Source organism: Heptranchias perlo, chromosome 10 (assembly GCF_035084215.1).
Source record: "Heptranchias perlo isolate sHepPer1 chromosome 10, sHepPer1.hap1, whole genome shotgun sequence".
In the NCBI taxonomy this organism is placed as follows: Eukaryota; Metazoa; Chordata; class Chondrichthyes; order Hexanchiformes; family Hexanchidae; genus Heptranchias; species Heptranchias perlo.
In genome coordinates this window covers 51612681-51629645 of record NC_090334.1, presented here as the reverse complement: position 1 = coordinate 51629645, position 16965 = coordinate 51612681, and the positions used below count along the sequence as shown (strand labels likewise).

Sequence of the window (16965 nt, the reverse complement as noted above, 5' to 3'; positions counted from 1 at the left end):
CATTAAAGCTGAGATGATGGATCCTTCTGTATTGTGTTATAGTTATAAAATCAAATGATCAAACAGAACTATAATAAGGGCTCAAAGCTCATTAGTAAAATATGCTCTTTTAACCAAGTTTTCTTTTATGTTTCAGCTTTTCAGGGAAGTAAGAATAATGAAATGTTTGAACCATCCAAATATAGGTAAGTGTTTTCTCCCCCCATCATTTTGAGAGATAAATTGGGCACAGAACAATTTTCTCCTGTTGGTACATTCTTCCTTATGTTGATGGGCTAACCTGCTTTGCCTTAACTCTGATGGGCTAATGTGCTGTGCTGTAACTCCAATGAGCTGATATGCTCTGCCCTAACTCTAATGGGCTAATATGCTCTACCCTAAGAATTCTTGGGTTGGCATCTAACTACTTGACAAGAGCTTAAGGTTTCAACGAGCATCACTCCTGTTCAAATCTAGCAAGAGATTTGCTCATTAAGCTCATGAAAAAAAAAACACAACTCTATTTGGACACTGTCCCTGATGTACACCGCACTGTAATCAACAGGAACTCTTATTTCTTTAAGTAATTCCTAGAATACTAGTTGATTAGATAGCCTTGCCCCATCCTGCATCCGTAAGCACCAACTCATTCAAAACCCACATCCTGTCTTGTACTAAGTCCCGCTTGTAATAAATTGGATAGCCAGGTGGTGAAGGATAGCATACTAGAGCCTGATCTTCAGTTGCTTCCAAGCCTTTATTCACAGAGATCCATATTACCCATTCCACACCCTAGATAAGCTCTCAGATAAATGGATATGAGAGTCCCCAATTGATATGCACCACCTAAATACAATTAACACTAATTGATATAAATCATATGGATACAATTAACACCACTTGCCCATCATCCCCAGTCTTACTGATCCATACTGGCTCCCTGACCTCCAAACATTGAATATAAAATCCATGTCATCTTAAAGCCCCTCCACGACATATGTCACCCTACCTTTACAACCTACACCAGCCTTCTGACGTCTCCTCCACCATTCAGTCCTCTTAATAGGGCCTTCTGTGCTTTCACCTCTTCCCTCTGATCCACCAGTGCTAACAAACTTGACCTTAATTTCTGGAACTCCTTCCTTAAACCCCTCTGCCTCTCTTCTCTCCAGCTTTAAAAACTTCTTTAAACCTACTGACCAAGCTTTCAGTCACCCCAACACTGCAGTCTTTCAATCCTCTCAGTGGTTGAATGATTTGCCAACACTGTCTTAGTGCACACTTAAAGAATGGGTACTTTTAGAAAGTGCCTGTGGAAGCATATGTCTGCCTGTTGCACTGCTTTGAGAGAAGGGAAGAAAATGGAGGGTGGGGAAAGGATGTGACGGAATGAGATTTATCCTGTTTCAAGTTACAAGAATTTCTGTTATTTTTATATGAATTTTTAATTTGTAAGCTATGGCTGCTGTATTTTGAAATTTCCTGTGACATTTTTTGTCTTATCACATTAGTGGAATTGTCTGAAGACATACAGAAAATTCCTTAATGGCTGTACCATAAAAATAAGCTTTATTTTACAAAAGCTGATTGGATACACATTGCATTAATATTAACATTTCTTGGGTATGCAGACACAAATTTCAATAAGCGTTGTCTCAAGCCAGACTAGGTAAACAATCCATTCATACAGCTCTCCTATTCCTCACCCACTAGGTGGTAAAAATAAAGAACTTTCAATACCAGACAATTGAGAGATTTGTTATGGTTCCATTGGAGGTCTCCTGCTAGCAAGACACTTGCCTTTTGTGACCGGTCTTCTTTGTCTTTTGAGGTGTGGGAAGCTGCTTGGGAGGTGCATCTGAGTTTGAGATCAGTTCACTCAATTTAACAGTATGTACAAGTCACTATAGTGAGAACTGTGTGAGTGTAAAAACATTTGCTTATGTAACAGTTCACCAAAGACTTTGGTCTCAAAAAATAGTTTTGAAGTAAAGGAGACAGTTAAAAACTATTATTTTATCTGCTGATTTAACTTGTTTTTCTATATATATTGTTTCCTCTTATTTTAGCCTAAATTGCACTTATAGTTATCTGAAAAATCAGGAGGAATAGTGGGCCGTCCGCCCTCTTTCTGGCACGTACCCAATGATGTAAGGCTTCATTGTACACCTTGTGGCACACTATCCTATATACCTCACATATACTTGCCTCTGGTAGCTAACTTTTACAGTGAGCATGAATAAAGGGTATTGGAGAAATTCCTGAATTGTAATATTTTTTAAAGCCATTGCATCAATTTTCTAATTATCAAGACATTTTCAGAAACTATCAAATGGGATTGGTGTTCTCACTTGTAGTTTTAAAATTTACCTAGTCTCGCTGGCAACTCAAGTAACAAGCACCCACTGCTTGCAGAATATCAGAGACTTTTTCAAGGTTAGATATGTTGGTATTGCAGTACAACAACAACTTGCATTTATATATTTAACGTAGTAAAACATCCCAGGGCGCTTCAAAGGAGCGATTATCAAACAAAATTTGACACTGAGCCACATAAGGACATTAGGACCAAAAGCTTGGTCAAAGGTGTAGATTTTAAGGAGTGTCTTAAAGGAGGAGAGAGAGTCGGAGAGATTTACGGAGGGAATTCCAGAGCTTAGGGCCTAGTCAGCTGAAGGCACGGCTGCCAATGGTACAGCGATTAAAATTGGGGTGCGCAAAAGGCAAGAATAGGAGGAGTGAAAGATCTCGGAGGGTCGTAGGGCTGGAGGAGGTTACATAGATAGGGAGGGGCGAGGCCATAGAGAGAAGCCATTGGAGACGATTCTGTGGCTACAACTGGATAGATAAGAATGGAATCCAATGGAGGAAAAGCTTTGGAGGAGGATGGTGTGGTCAATCGTGCCAAAGGCTGCAGACAAGTCAAGAAAGATGAGGAGGGATTGTTCACCACGGTCACAGTCACATAGGATATCATTTGTGACTTTGATAAGGGCTGTTTCAATACTGTGGCAGAGGCGGAAACCTGGTTAGAGGGATTCAAACGTGGAGCTGCGGGAAAGATGGGCACGGGTTTGGGAGGCGACAGCACGTTCAAGGACTTTGGAGAGGAAAGGGAGGTTGGCGATGGACGGTAGTGTGTAAGGACAGCGGAGTCAAGGGTGGGTTTTTGTGGAGGGGTGTGATGACGGCAGATTTGAAGGGGAGGGGGACAGTACCTGAGGAGAGGCATCCGTTAACAATATCAGCTAACATGGGGGCCTGAAAGGGAAGTTGGGTGGTCAGCAGTTTAGTGGGAATAGGGTTGAGGGAGCAGGAAGTGGGTCTTGTGGTCAAGATGAGCTCGGAGAGGGCATGAGGGAAGCTGGGAGAGAAACTAGAGAAAGATGCAAGTTCAGGGCCAGGGCAAGAGGGAACCTTAGGGGAAGTTTGGCTTGGTGGGCCAGGGGAAGGGCTGGAATTGGCAGAGGCAACTGAAGGTAGTCCATGAGCCCCTCATACTTGTTGCTGGAGGTGAGGGTGGAGGAGGCAGGAGAGAGGGGTTTAAGAAGATTGTTTGTGGTAGAGAAGAGAAGCCGGGGGTTATCTTTGCATTCCAGGATGATCCTGGAATAATGAGCAGTTTTGGCAGAGGAGAGCAGGACCCGATAGTGCTTTATGTAGTACAGATACAGATGGTGCTGAAACACATGGGAAATGGGCCATAAGCCATAGAATATATTGGATGTTAAAGTTTCAATAAATTCCAGGCTAAGTTAGCTGTATAACAGAAATTATTCTGATTTTTTTTTAAAAACATTAAATTATTCCTCCATAATATTAATCACTTTTTTGAGTCATTTTTCACTGTCATCGAATCATAGAAATTTACGGCGCAGAAGGAGGCCATTCAGCCCATCATGTCCATGCAGGCCAAAAAAGAGCTACCCAACTTAATCCCACTTTCCAGCACTTGGTTCGTAGCCCTGTAGGTTACGGCACTTCAAGTGCTCATCCAAGTACTTTTTAAATGATTTGAGGGTTTCAGCCTCTACCGCCCTTTCAGGCGGTGAGTTCCAGACCCCCACCACCCTCTGGGTGAAAAAAATTCTCCTTAGCTCCCCTCTAATCCTTCTACCAATTGCTTTAAATTTATGCCCCCGGTCACTGACCCCTCTGCTAATGGAAATAGGTCCTCCCTATCCACTTTATCGAGTTCAGTCATAATTTTATATACCTTAATTAAATCTCCCCTCAGCCTCCTTTGTTCCAGAGAAAACAACCCCAGCCTATCCAATCTTTTCTCATTGCTAATATTCTCCAGCCCTGGCAGCGTCCTCGTAAATCACCTCTGTACCCTCTCTAGTGCAATCACATCTTTCCTGTAATGTGGTGACCAGAACTGTACACCATACTTAATCTGTGGCCTAACCAATGTTTTATACAGTTCTAGTATAACCTCCCTGCTCTTATATTCCATGCCTCGGCTAATAAAGGAAAGTATCCGTATGCCTTTTTAACCACCTTATCTACCTGTCCTGCTACCTTCAGGGATCTGTGGACATGCACTCCAAGGTCCCTTTGTTCTTCTACACCTCTCAGTATCCTCCCATTTATTGTGTACTCCCTTGTCTTGTTTGCCCACCCCAAATGCATTACCTCATACTTCTCTGGATTGAATTCCATTTGCCACTTTTCTGCCCACCTGACCAGTCCATTGATATCTTCCTGCAGCCTACAGCGTTCTTCCTCACTATCAACTGCACAGACAATTTTTGTATCATCTGCAAACTTCTTGATCAAGCCCCCCACATTCAAGTCCAAACCATTAATATATACCACAAAAAGCAAGAGACTTAGTACTGAGCCTTGCGAGACCCCACTGGAAACAGCCTTCCAGTTGCAAAAATACCGGTCAACCATTAGCCTTTGCTTCCTGCCACTAAGCCAATTTTGGATCCAACTAGCCACTTTCCCTTGGATCCCATGGACTTTTATTTTTTTGACCAGTCTGCGATGTGGGACCTTGCTAAAATCCATGTACACTACGTCAAACGCGCTACCCTCATCGACCCTCCTTGTTACCTGCTCAAAAAATTCAATCAAGTTAGTCAGGCATGACCTTCCTTGTACACCAGTCACTGAAAGCAAACATGCAGGTGCAGCAAGCAGCTAGGAAGGCAAATGGTATGTTGGCCTTCATTGCAAGAGGATTTGAGTACAGGAGCAAGGGTGTCTTACTGCAGTTATACAGGGCCTTGGTGAGACCACACCTGGAGTATTGTGTGCAGTTTTGGTCTCCTTACCTAAGAACGGATATACTTGCCATAGAGGGAGTGCAGTGAAGGTTCGCCAGACTGATTCCTGGGATGGCAGGACTGTTGTATGAGGAGAAATTCGGTCGACTGGGCCTGTATTCACTCGAGTTTAGAAGAATGAGAGGGGATCTCATTGATACAAATAAAATTCTGACAGGGCTAGACAGACTGGATGCAGGGAGGATGTTTCCCCTGGCTGGGGGGTCCAGAACGAGTCCCAGGATACGGGGTAGGACATTTAGGACTGAGATGAGGAGAAATTTCTTCACTCAGAGGGTGGTGAACCTGTGGAATTCTCTACCACAGGAGGCTGTGGAGGCCAAGTCACTGAATATATTTAAGAAGGAGCTAGATAGATTTCTAGACATAAGAACATAAGAAATAGGAGTAGGAGTAGGCCAATTGGCCCCTCAAGCCTGCTCCGCCATTCGATAAGATCATGGCTGATCTGATCCTAACCTCAAATATAAATTCATGTCCAATTTCCTGCCCGACACAAAAGGTACACTCCCAGCAGTGTGACTGCCTCTTTTTTGTTCTTTAGTTCAACCCATTTGGCCTCATTTGATGATCCTTCTAACATACCATCTCTCCACACCAGCCGTAATTGTTTCTTTAATGAATATTGCTACCCCCTTTTTTTGTCCCCTCTTTATCCCATCTGAAAACCCTGTAACCAGGAACAATGAGCTGCCATTCGTGCCCCTGTTTAAGCCATTTTTCTGTAATGGCTAAGATACCGAACTCCCACATGTCTATCTGTGCCCTTAGCTCATCTGCCTTATTCACTATACTCCTTGCATTGAGGTATCTACCATTAAGCACTGCCGAACTCCTTTATTGCCTAGTTTCTAACCTTTGTTTCCTCTGCCTTCCAAACTCACTTACTAATTTTCTGCCTTCCATTTCCAGCTCTGCTTCTCTCTTCTGAATCTACGCTCAGGTTCTCATCCCCCTGCCAAGTTAGTTTAAGCCCTTCCCAACTTCACTAGCAAACCTCCCCACAAGGATATTGGTCCCGGCCTTGTTGAGGTGCAACCCGTCCGGCTTGTACAGGTCCCACCTTCCCCAGAACCGGTCCCAATGCCCCAGGAATCTAAAGCCCTCCCTTCTGCACCATCTCTCCAGCCACACATTCATCTTCTCTATCCTCCTGTTTCTATTCTCGCTAGTGCGTGGCACCAGGAGTAATCCGGAGATTACTACCATTGAGTTCCTGCTTACTAATCTCTTTCCTAACTCCTTAAAATCTGCCTGCAGGACCTCATCCCTCTTTCTGCCTATGTTGTTGGTACCGATATGGACCACGACCTTTGGCATTCTCTTACACTGCAGGGTGACCACCTCCCAAAACGTGCTCTCAGCCTCGCGGATGCACTGCAGTGACTCCAGCTGTTGCTCAAGCTCCGAAACCCGGAGCTCGAGCTCCTCCAGCTGACGACACTTCCTGCACCTTCGGTTGTCTAGGACATGGGAAGCGTCCTGGAGTTCCCACGTGGCACAGGATCTGCATTCGACGGGACTCAGGTGCCCTGCCATGCCTCGATTTATTATATTACCTAAACTTAACAAAAATGAACTTAAAGACTTAAAATAAAAAAACACTCACCAGAAAAAGAACACTCACGAGCTACTCACCAATCAGCTCCTTCCCTTGTGCTGACGTCACTTTAGGTGTTTTTTCACCTCTCTCCCCATTCGTGCTCCTCTCTCCCTTCTCGCTCCTTTTATCACTGATCCCATGCTCTGCTCTCTCTCTCCTCTCTCGCTCCTTTTAGCACCGATCCCGTGCTCCTCTCCTATCGTGCTCCACCTTTTATTGCTGATCCTGCTCTCCGCGCTCTCTCTCCTCTCTCGCTCCATTTGTTGCCAATCTCGTGCCCCTCTCTCTCTCCTCTCTCGCTCCATTTATCGTCAATCTCGTGCTCCTCTCTCTCTCCTCTCTCGCTCCATTTATCGCCAATCTCGTGCTCCTCTCTCTCTCCTCTCTCGCTCCATTTATCGCCAATCTCGTGCTCCTCTCTCTCGCCTCTCTCGCTCCATTTATCGCCAATCTCGTGCTCCTCTCTCTCGCCTCTCTCACTCCATTTATCGCCAATCTCGTGCTCCTCTCTCTCCTCTCTCGCTCCATTTATCGCCAATCTCGTGCTCCTCTCTCTCTCCTCTCTCGCTCCATTTATCGCCAATCTCGTGCTCCTCTCTCTCTCCTCTCTCGCTCCTTTTATTGCTGAACCCGTGCTCTGCTCTCTCTCCCCCTTTTATCGCCGATCCCGTGCTCTCCTCTCTCGCTCCTCCTTTTATCGCTGATCTTGTGCTCCGCATGTAGAAGTAACTTGAATTATGTCATGTCTCTTGCACATAAAATATCCATCGTCTGTCTCTAGCAGAGTGCCTTTAGCCTAAGCAAGGATTGAAGCAAGGATTGACATCCTTTTTTAAATGCAGCTCTCAGTCCTTAGATGTGAATGTGGACTTTTGTACTGGCAGCAAATCACTCCAGCCTCTGGGGTTACCTAAAGTGGTCACTGTTGTGATATTAGGGCTTCACCAAACATTTCTTTTGTGCTCTACACCAAGGGCCACTCCTGTAAATAAGTCCTCACTTCCTCCAAATTGAAGTATGATCATATATGCGCATCTGATAACTTAGCATTGCCCAGATTGAACAAACACCCTTGTTACTGCAATTCACTCACTGGAATTGACATGAGCCACCTTGTGCTTTCTTAGTTTTCAGATAGTGGAAAATAAACATGTTATCAGACCATATGACTTGGGCTACAAATTAAGAATTGGGGTAGAGTTTCTGTTAGTAATATTGGTGTAATCCGGGCAAAATCGGCCGAGCCAAAGATCTGGGAATTTTAAACGTAAGCAAGTTACGCTCAAACCCACTTACGTTTGTGTTTTCTGCGATCTTTACGCTGGTTTAAGATTCAATTCGCCCGGATCATGCCCCACCCACGAAACTGGCCTCGCCCCCTTGGTCGACATTGCAAGATTCCACCGATTGTGCTGGTTAGGGAAGGCTCTTCAAATTTCACACAGGCATTAGTAGGCACGGTTTTAAAGCTTTTTTTATATCAAAAAATACTTAATTTACTAAATCTGACTAGTGTACACCAATAAAACCAGTAAATGGTTCAGTATAGTTTTTTTTAAGTCATTTTTAGTGATTTTAAATCAGGTTACTCACAGGCAGAAGACTGGACCCTCTTATTAAAAATGCTTATTTTTGTTGATAAACCCATTTTTAGCTGCATTAATAAAACTTCACCAGGTTACTAATGGAAAAGAAAGGAACAATTACGTTCTATTACGCTATCCGATTGCACTGGTACAGTGAAGATTTTACATTTGTGATTATGCATATGAACTGTAAACTAATCAGTGCAATTTTGAGCACAATTTCCCGATTGCCGTCCAAAGTGGAAACTCTACCCCCAGATCTGTATTACAAGTAAAAATTAAACCATAGCAGAAAATCAGTACAGCAGATTTCACATGATTACAGCACATTTAACTTGCACCTCCTCCTTGATCTAGTTTTGGGGAACGAGGTGGGGCAGTTGAAGCATGTTTCATTGGGGGAGCATTTGGGGAGCAGAGATCATCATATCATTCGGTGCAGAATAATTATGGAAAAGGACAAGGAGCAATCAAATGTGAAAATACTTAACTAGAGGTGGGCTAATTTCAGTGGGTTAAAAAGGGATCTTGCCCAGGTGGACTGGAATCAAAAATTGGTTGGTAAAACAGTAATTGAACAATGGTAGGCCTTCAAGGAGGAGTTGGTTTAGGGCCAGAGTAGACACATCCCTATGAGGGGGAAAGGAAGGGCATCCAAAGCTAGAGCTCCCTGGATGACTAAAGATATAGAGATTAAAATGAAACAGAAAAAGGCGGCTTATGACAAATGTAAAGTTCATAATACAGTAGAGAATCAAGCTGCTTACAGAAAGTACAGAAGAGATCTAAAAAAGGAAATAAGAGGGGCAAAGAGAGAGTATGAGAATAGATTAGCGACTTATATAAAAGGAACCCAAAAGTCTTTTATAAACATATAAATAGTAAAAGGGTAGTCAAAAGAAGGGTGGGTCCGATTAGGGACAAAAAAGATCATCTTGTGGAGGCAGAGGGTATGGCTGAGGTACTAAATTAATACCTTGCATCGGTCTTCACTAGAGAAGAGGATGCTGCCGATGTAGCAGTAAAGGAGGAGGTAGTAGTGATATTGGATAGGATAAAAATTGATAAAGAGGAGTTACTTAAAAGAATGGCAGTACTCAAAGTAGAAAGGTCACCCGGTCCAGATGGCATGCATCCTAGGTTACTGAGGGAAGTACAGGTGGAAATTGCGGAGGCTCAGACGACAATCTTCCAATCCTCCATAGATGCCAGAGAACTGGAGGATTGCAAATGTTACATTCCTGTTGAAAAAAGGGGAGAGGGATAAAGCCAGCAATTACAGGCTTGTCAGCCTAATGTCAGTGGTGGGGAAATTTTGAGACAGTAATCCGGGACAAAATTAATTGACACTTGAAAAAGTATGGGCTAATAAATGAAGGTCAGTACGGATTTGTTAAAGGAAAATCATGTTTGACTAACCTGATTGAATTCTTTGATGAGGTAGCAGAGAGAGTTGATGAGGATAGTGCGATTGATGTTGTGTATATGGACTTTCAAAAGGCATTTGATAAAGTACCACATAATAGACTTGTTAGCAAAATTAAAGCCCGTGGGATTAAAGGGACAGTGGCAGCGTGAATACAAAATTGGCTAAGGGACAGAAAGCAAAGAATATGGGTGAACGGTTGTTTTTCCGGACTGGAAGGAAGTATACTGTGGTGTTCCCCGGGCGTCAATATTAGGACCACTGCTGTTTTTGATATATATTAATGACCTGGACTTTGGGCATAGAGGGTATAATTTCAAAGTTTGCAGATGACACGAAACTCGAAAATGTAGTAAACAATGTGGAGGATAGTAACAGACTTCAGGAGGACATAGACAGACTGGTGAAATGGCAGACTCATGGCAGATGAAATTTAAGGCAGAGAAGTGTGAAGTAATACATTTTGGAAGGAAGAATGAGGAGAGGCAATATAATTAAATGGTACAATTTTAAAGGGAGTGCAGGGTCAGAGAGAACTGGAGGGTGTATGTACAAAATCTTTGAAGGTGGCCGGACAAGTTGAGAAAGCTGTTTTTTTTCAGAAGAAAAAGCATATGGGATCCTGGTCTTTATTAATAGAGGCAAAGAATACCAAAGCAAGGAATTTATGCTAAACCTTTATAAGACACTGGATAGGCCGCAGCTGGAGCATTGTGTTCAATTCTGGGCACCACACTTTAGGAAGCATGTCAAGGCCTTAGAGAGGGTGCAGAAGAGATTTACTGTAGGGATGAGGGACTTCAGTTATGTGGAGAGACTGGAGAAACTGGGGTTGTTCTCCTTAGAACAGAGAAGATTAAGGGGAGATTTGATAGAGGTGTCCAAAATTATGAACAGTTTGATGGAATAAATAAGGAGAAACTGTTTCCAATGGCAGAAGGGTCAGTAAGCAGAGGACACAGATTGAAGGTGATCGGCAAAAGAGCCAGAGACGTCATGAGGAAACATTTTTTTTATGCAGCGAGTTGTAATGATCTGGAATGCACTGCCTGAAAGGGTGGTGGAAGCAGATTCAATAGTAACTTTCAAAAGAGAATTGGATAAATACATAAAGGGAAAAAAATTACAGGGCTATGGGGAAAGAGCAGGAGAGTGGGACTAATTGGATAGCTCTACCAAAGAGCCGGCATAAGCACGATGGGCCGAATGGCTGCCTCCTGTGCTGTACCTACTATGATACAAAAATAGTAAAAGATACAGCACTTCACCCAGTGCCTGTAACACAAAACCTTTGTGAGTTTTACTCTATCCCCATGGAGTCTTCGTGCACTCACCTCTACATGGGCTGTACACAAGAAGAACTCAAGATCTGACGCAGGCAGAACTGAGATGTACCTCCTGTCCTCTATGAAGTTCAAACTGGGGCAAATGAAATCAAAAAGATATCTTTCACAATTAAATAATGCTCTCAATAAGTCACAGGATTTAACATACAGTGATTGCATGCAGCCATAGAATTGCACTCGTAGACTCAAAATTGATAAGCTACATCTCCTTCATTTAATCAAATTCAACAGATTCTAAAACCTGGCTATATTTTGAAACTATTCCTCATTTGCTGAACAATTACCTTAATTTATTAATTCCAGAATAGACCAAGCAGGTAAGCAAGGTTGCATTTAAAATATTAAGAACGCTTTATTTCATCGCAACATCCTTAAGCCATTTTGATTCTTGGGACAAATACACTAACTTAATACGCAGAGGTTTTTTTTAATAAAACAGGGAACCCTGCAAATACTGCAAAGCAAAAAATAAATATACACCATGGACCAAATGCTCCATTTTTGTCATTGTCACCTTGACTCCAAAACTATGGCTCAGCAGAAACAGGCTCTGTTTTTAATAAACCCACCCACAGACCAGTACTGAGTGTTCCATCACAGTAATGATTTGAGCCTTGTAGAAGGTAGAAAGGCTTTGAGAAGTCAGGAGGTGTACCACTCATTCCAGAGTACTTAGCCCCTACCCTGCTCTTATAGCCATGTTATCGACATGGCTTTCCAATTAAGCTTCTGATCAATGGTGTCCCTCCCCTAGGATGTTGAGGGTCCAAGTCTTGCTGTAGATTAAAATTGGCTGATCATTATTGAAGGAGTTGTGAATGGAGCAAAAAACAATAGAACCACGGCAAACAGTCCCATTTCTAATCTTATGACAGAGAAAAAGTCATTGATAAAACAGCTGAGGATGTTGCCCTAAGGAATTCCTGCAGCAATGCTCTAGGACTGCAGAGATTCGAATCGTACAGCCATGGCCATCTTCAGCTTTGTTAAAATTCTAGTAAAAATTAGTCCAGGCAGCTTTGGAATCATCTGTGAAGCACCTTGGGATGTTTTTCCTACATTAAAGGTGCTATATAAATGCAAATTGTTGTTGATCACTAATTGACTCTTGCTCAGAGTAACTTTCGTTTCATAGCACTTGATATCAATTTAAAAGCCAGCTCTTTGATGAATATTGCACATGTAGCAAAGACATGTGACAGATTTAATTTGTTCATTGTTTCCATGGAAGGATTTTGTGGTGATCAGAGCTGATCTAAAATGTAGTGTTAAAGGGGACATAAATAATTTCATCGTAATCTGCCTGGAATACCCACCATCTGGTTGCCCCAAATGACATGTTAACTAATCATTATTTATCTATAGTCTTAAAACTAGTGCACATCCATAATACTCCAGATGACACACTTCAAAGTGTGAAACTTTAGTACAGGTGTAAAAAATAAAGCACTTACAATTATGTGGATTTATCCATTTAGATAACTTTTCCATAGGGAGTATTTGAGCAGCTTCCATAAATGGACAGGCCAGGTTACTAGCTAAACATCATAACCAGACTCCAGTATACTCTGAGCAATGGCACAGGGCAACTACTAGTAATTTGAGATATTTTGAATGACAAGCAAGGCCAAGTTTTGTTCATAAACTTCATGAAATATTCCCATGTTTGTCTGATTACGCTCCTGTGAAGAGCCTTGAGACGTTTTACTACTTACATAGTAAAACACAAGTTGTTGTTGTTGAATGTTAAATGGTTAACTTGTAAAAGCACGAGTCCATAACATTAATTGGTATTCATGTGGCATCTTATGCTTCATCTAAAATTAGATCTGGAGCCATAACAATATGCATTAAAATGTTAAAAAAAATAAAGCAAATGCATGTTTTTTTAAAAAGTACTTTGGTTGCTATATTTTTCTTTTTGATTTTAATGCACTGGTAGCTGAGGAAACAAAGACAGCTTTTGGTAGGTGAGGCAAGGAAGGTGAATGCAGCAAGAATTCAAGAGAAAAGTCTAGAGAGCAGTATACATTGAGAGGATTCTGTATATGTGCTTGGATGAGACCTACGCCTTGTTGACCATGCTGTCAATTTGAATGTAGATATTCTGTGTTTTTTTATATAGCAAGAAAATGACACTTGGTTTCAGAAAGTTCAGTTTTGCAAATAAGGTTTTCCTCAGAGCAGAATAGTTGGAAATGTGAAGTCACACTTGCGCATTAAGGGGTACTCTTCTGAGTTTGAGGTTAAAAGAAGACACAATTTTGAAAGAACGTAGTATATCAAACTCTTAATTTTAGTTCAGTCCCATGTATTTTATCCTTTTTAAATCAGTCACATTTACAGGACTATTCCATGGACCTGCTCATATGCTGTAAATTAAAGGGAATCCACTGTGTAATTTAAATTTGGATCACATTTGGTCCTTATCTGTTTTAGAACTTTAAAGTTTTATAGCATGGTTAATGTTTTTGCAAGGTTCTGGGAGTATGAGACTAGAACGTATCTATCCACAATTATACAGACCCCAAACTTCTATTAGCAAATAAATCTATTCACTTCATGGCCACATTCATTGACACTTTTCCTTTTGTCAGGTTCCTTTACAAAAAACATTTCCTGTACACCTTTTGACAACTTAACCTTTGGATGTTTAAAAACATAAGAAATAGGAGCAGGAGTAGGCCATACGGCCCCTCGAGCCTGCTCCGCCATTCAGTAAGATCGTGGCTGATCTTCTACCTCAACTCCACTTTCCCGCCGGATCCTCATATCCCTTGATTCCCTTAGAGTCCAAAAATCAATCGATCTCAGCCTTGAATATACCCAACGATTGAACCTCCACAGCCCTTTGGGGTGCAGAATTCCAAATATTCACAACCCTCTGAGTGAAGAAATTTCTCCTCGTCTCAGTCCTAAATGGCTGGCCCCTTATCCTGGGACTATGCCCCTTACTCTTGTACTCCAACCCCCTTACAATAAAGGCCAACATACCATTTGTCTACCTAATTGCTTGCTGTACCTGCGTGTTAACCTTTTGTATTTCATGCACATGGATACCCAAATCCCTCTGAATACCAACATTTAATAGTTGCTCACCATTTAAAAAATATTCAGTTTTTCTATTCTTCCTTCTAAAGTGAATAACCTCACATTTCCCCACATTATACTCCATCTGCCACCTTCTTGCCCACTCACTTAACCTGTCTATATCCCTTTGCAGACTCTTTGTGTCCTCCTCACAGCTTACTTTCCTACCTAGCTTTGTACTGTCAGCAAACTTGGATACATTACACTCAGTCCCTTCATCTAAGTCATCAATATAGATTGTAAATAGCTGAGGCCCCAGCACTGACCCTTGCGGCACTCCACTAGTAACAGCCTGCCAACCTGAAAATGACCCGTTTATTCCTACTTTCTGTTTTCTGACCTTTAACCAATCCCCAATCCATGCTAATATATTACCCCCAACCCCATGATCTGTTATCTTGTGTATCAACCTTTTGTGTTTTGTAAACAATTTTACAACACCAAGTTATAGTCCAACAATTTTATTTTAAAATTCACAAGCTTTCGGAGGCTTCCTCCTTCCTCAGGTGAATGTCAAGAAATCCTCGAACCTCTCGCATTTATAAATCACAGAACAATACCTGGTGATTACAGATAGTCTTTTCAACTGCCCGTTGCCAAGGCAACCAAAGTGTTCAGACAGATAGGTGTTACCTACAGGGCCACCGAATATACAAACGGCCAGAACCAAAAAAAAACAGAGAGAGAGAGGCAGAAACATAGAAACATCCGGAAGGAAAAGACAGCAATTGACCCGTTATATTAAAAACAGATAACTTTTGTTCGCTGGTGGGGTTACGTATAGCGTGACATGAACCCAAGATCCCAGTTGAGGCCGTCCTCATGGGTGCGGAACTTTGCTATCAATTTCTGCTCGACGATTTTGCGTTGTCGTGTGTCTCGAAGGCCGCCTTGGAGTACGCTTACCCGAAGGTCGGTGGCTGAATGTCCTTGACTGCTGAAGTGTTCCCCGACTGGGAGGGAACCCTCCTGTCTGGCGATTGTTGCGCGGTGTCCGTTCATCCGTTGTCGCAGCGTCTGCATGGTCTTGCCAATGTACCATGCTTTGGGGCATCCTTTCCTGCAATGTATGAAGTAGACAACGTTGGCCGAGTCACAGGAGTATGAACCATGCACCTGGTGGGTGGTGTCCTCTCGTGTGATGGTGGTATCTGTGTCGATGATCTGGCATGTCTTGCAGAGGTTACCGTGGCAGGGTTGTGTGGTGTCAAACAAAAGTTATCTGTTTTTAATATAACGGGTCAATTGCTGTCTTTTCCTTCCGGATGTTTCTATGTTTCTGCCTCTCTCTGTTTTTTTTTGTTCTGGCCGTTTGTATATTTGGTGGCCCTGTAGGTAACACCTATCTGTCTGAACACTTTGGTTGCCTTGGCAACGGGCAGTTGAAAAGACTATCTGTAATCACCAGGTATTGTTCTGTGATTTATAAATGCGAGAGGTTCGAGGATTTCTTGACATTCACCTGAGGAAGGAGGAAGCCTCCGAAAGCTTGTGAATTTTAAAATAAAATTGTTGGACTATAACTTGGTGTTGTAAAATTGTTTACAATTGTCAACCCCAGTCCATCACCGGCATCTCGACATCATGGCTACCATCAACCTTTTGTGTGGCACCTTATCGAATGCCTTTTGAAAATCCAAATATACTACATCCACTGGTTTCCCTTTGTCTACCCTGCTAGTTAGATCCTCAAAAAACTCTAGTAGATTTGACAAACACTATTTCCCTTTCATAAAATCATGTTGACGCTGCCTAATCATACTATGATTTTCTAAATGCCCTGTTACCACATCCTTAATAATGGATTCCAGCATTTTCCTGACGACTGATGTCATGCTAACTGGCCTTTAGTTCCCTGTTTTCTTTCTCCTTCCTTTTTTGAATAGTGGGGTTACATTTGCTACCTTTCAATCCATTGGGACCGCTCTAGATTCTAAGGAATTTTGGAAGATCACAACCAATGCATCCACTATCTCTGCAGCCACCTCTTTTAGAACCCTCAGATGTAAGCCTTCAGATCCAGGGGATTTGTCGGCTTTTAGTCCCATTAATTTCTCCGGTACTTTTTCTTTATTAATATTAATTACTTTAAGTTCCTCACTCTCATTAGACCCTTGGGTCCCCACTATTTCTGGTATGTTTTTTGTGTCTTCTACTGTGAAGACAGATACAAAATATTTGTTTAACGTCTCTGCTATTTCCTTATTCCTCATTATAATTTCTCCTGTCTCAGCTTCTAAGGGACCCATGTTTACTTTCACCATTCTGTTCCTGTTTACATACTTGTAGAAGCTCTTACAATCTGTTTTTATATTTCTTGTTAGTTTACTCTCATTCTATTTTCTCCCTCTATCAGTTTTTTGGTTGTTTTTTGGTTATCCTTTGGTGGTTTCTAAAGCCCTCCCAATCCTCAGGCTTACTACTCTTCTTGGCAACATTATAAGCCTCTTCTTTTAATCTAATACTATCCTTAACTTCTTTAGTTAGCCACAGATGGATAACTTTTCCCGTGAAGTTTTTATTTCTCAATGGAATGTATATTCTTCGAGAATTATGAAATATTTCTTTAAATATTTGCCATTGCTTATCTATCATCATACCTTTTAATCTAATTTCCTAATCTGCCTTAGCCAACTCG

General features: G+C 41.9%; 1 protein-coding gene across 10 annotated transcripts in view; it reads left to right on the top strand.

Moving 5' to 3' along the window:
• The window catches only part of mark3a (MAP/microtubule affinity-regulating kinase 3a), a 169959-nt gene that overhangs the window by 79966 nt on the left and 73028 nt on the right, over nt 1-16965 (top strand). For 8 of the 10 annotated variants that reach the window (XM_067991755.1, XM_067991745.1, XM_067991746.1 and 5 more), the window contains exon 4: nt 137-185. In XM_067991755.1, the coding sequence (XP_067847856.1) occupies nt 137-185 (49 nt within the window). Of the gene's footprint in view, nt 1-136; nt 186-1692; nt 1870-16965 lie in introns of those variants that run through there. The other 2 variants (XM_067991753.1, XM_067991751.1) reach the window with 2 other exon arrangements.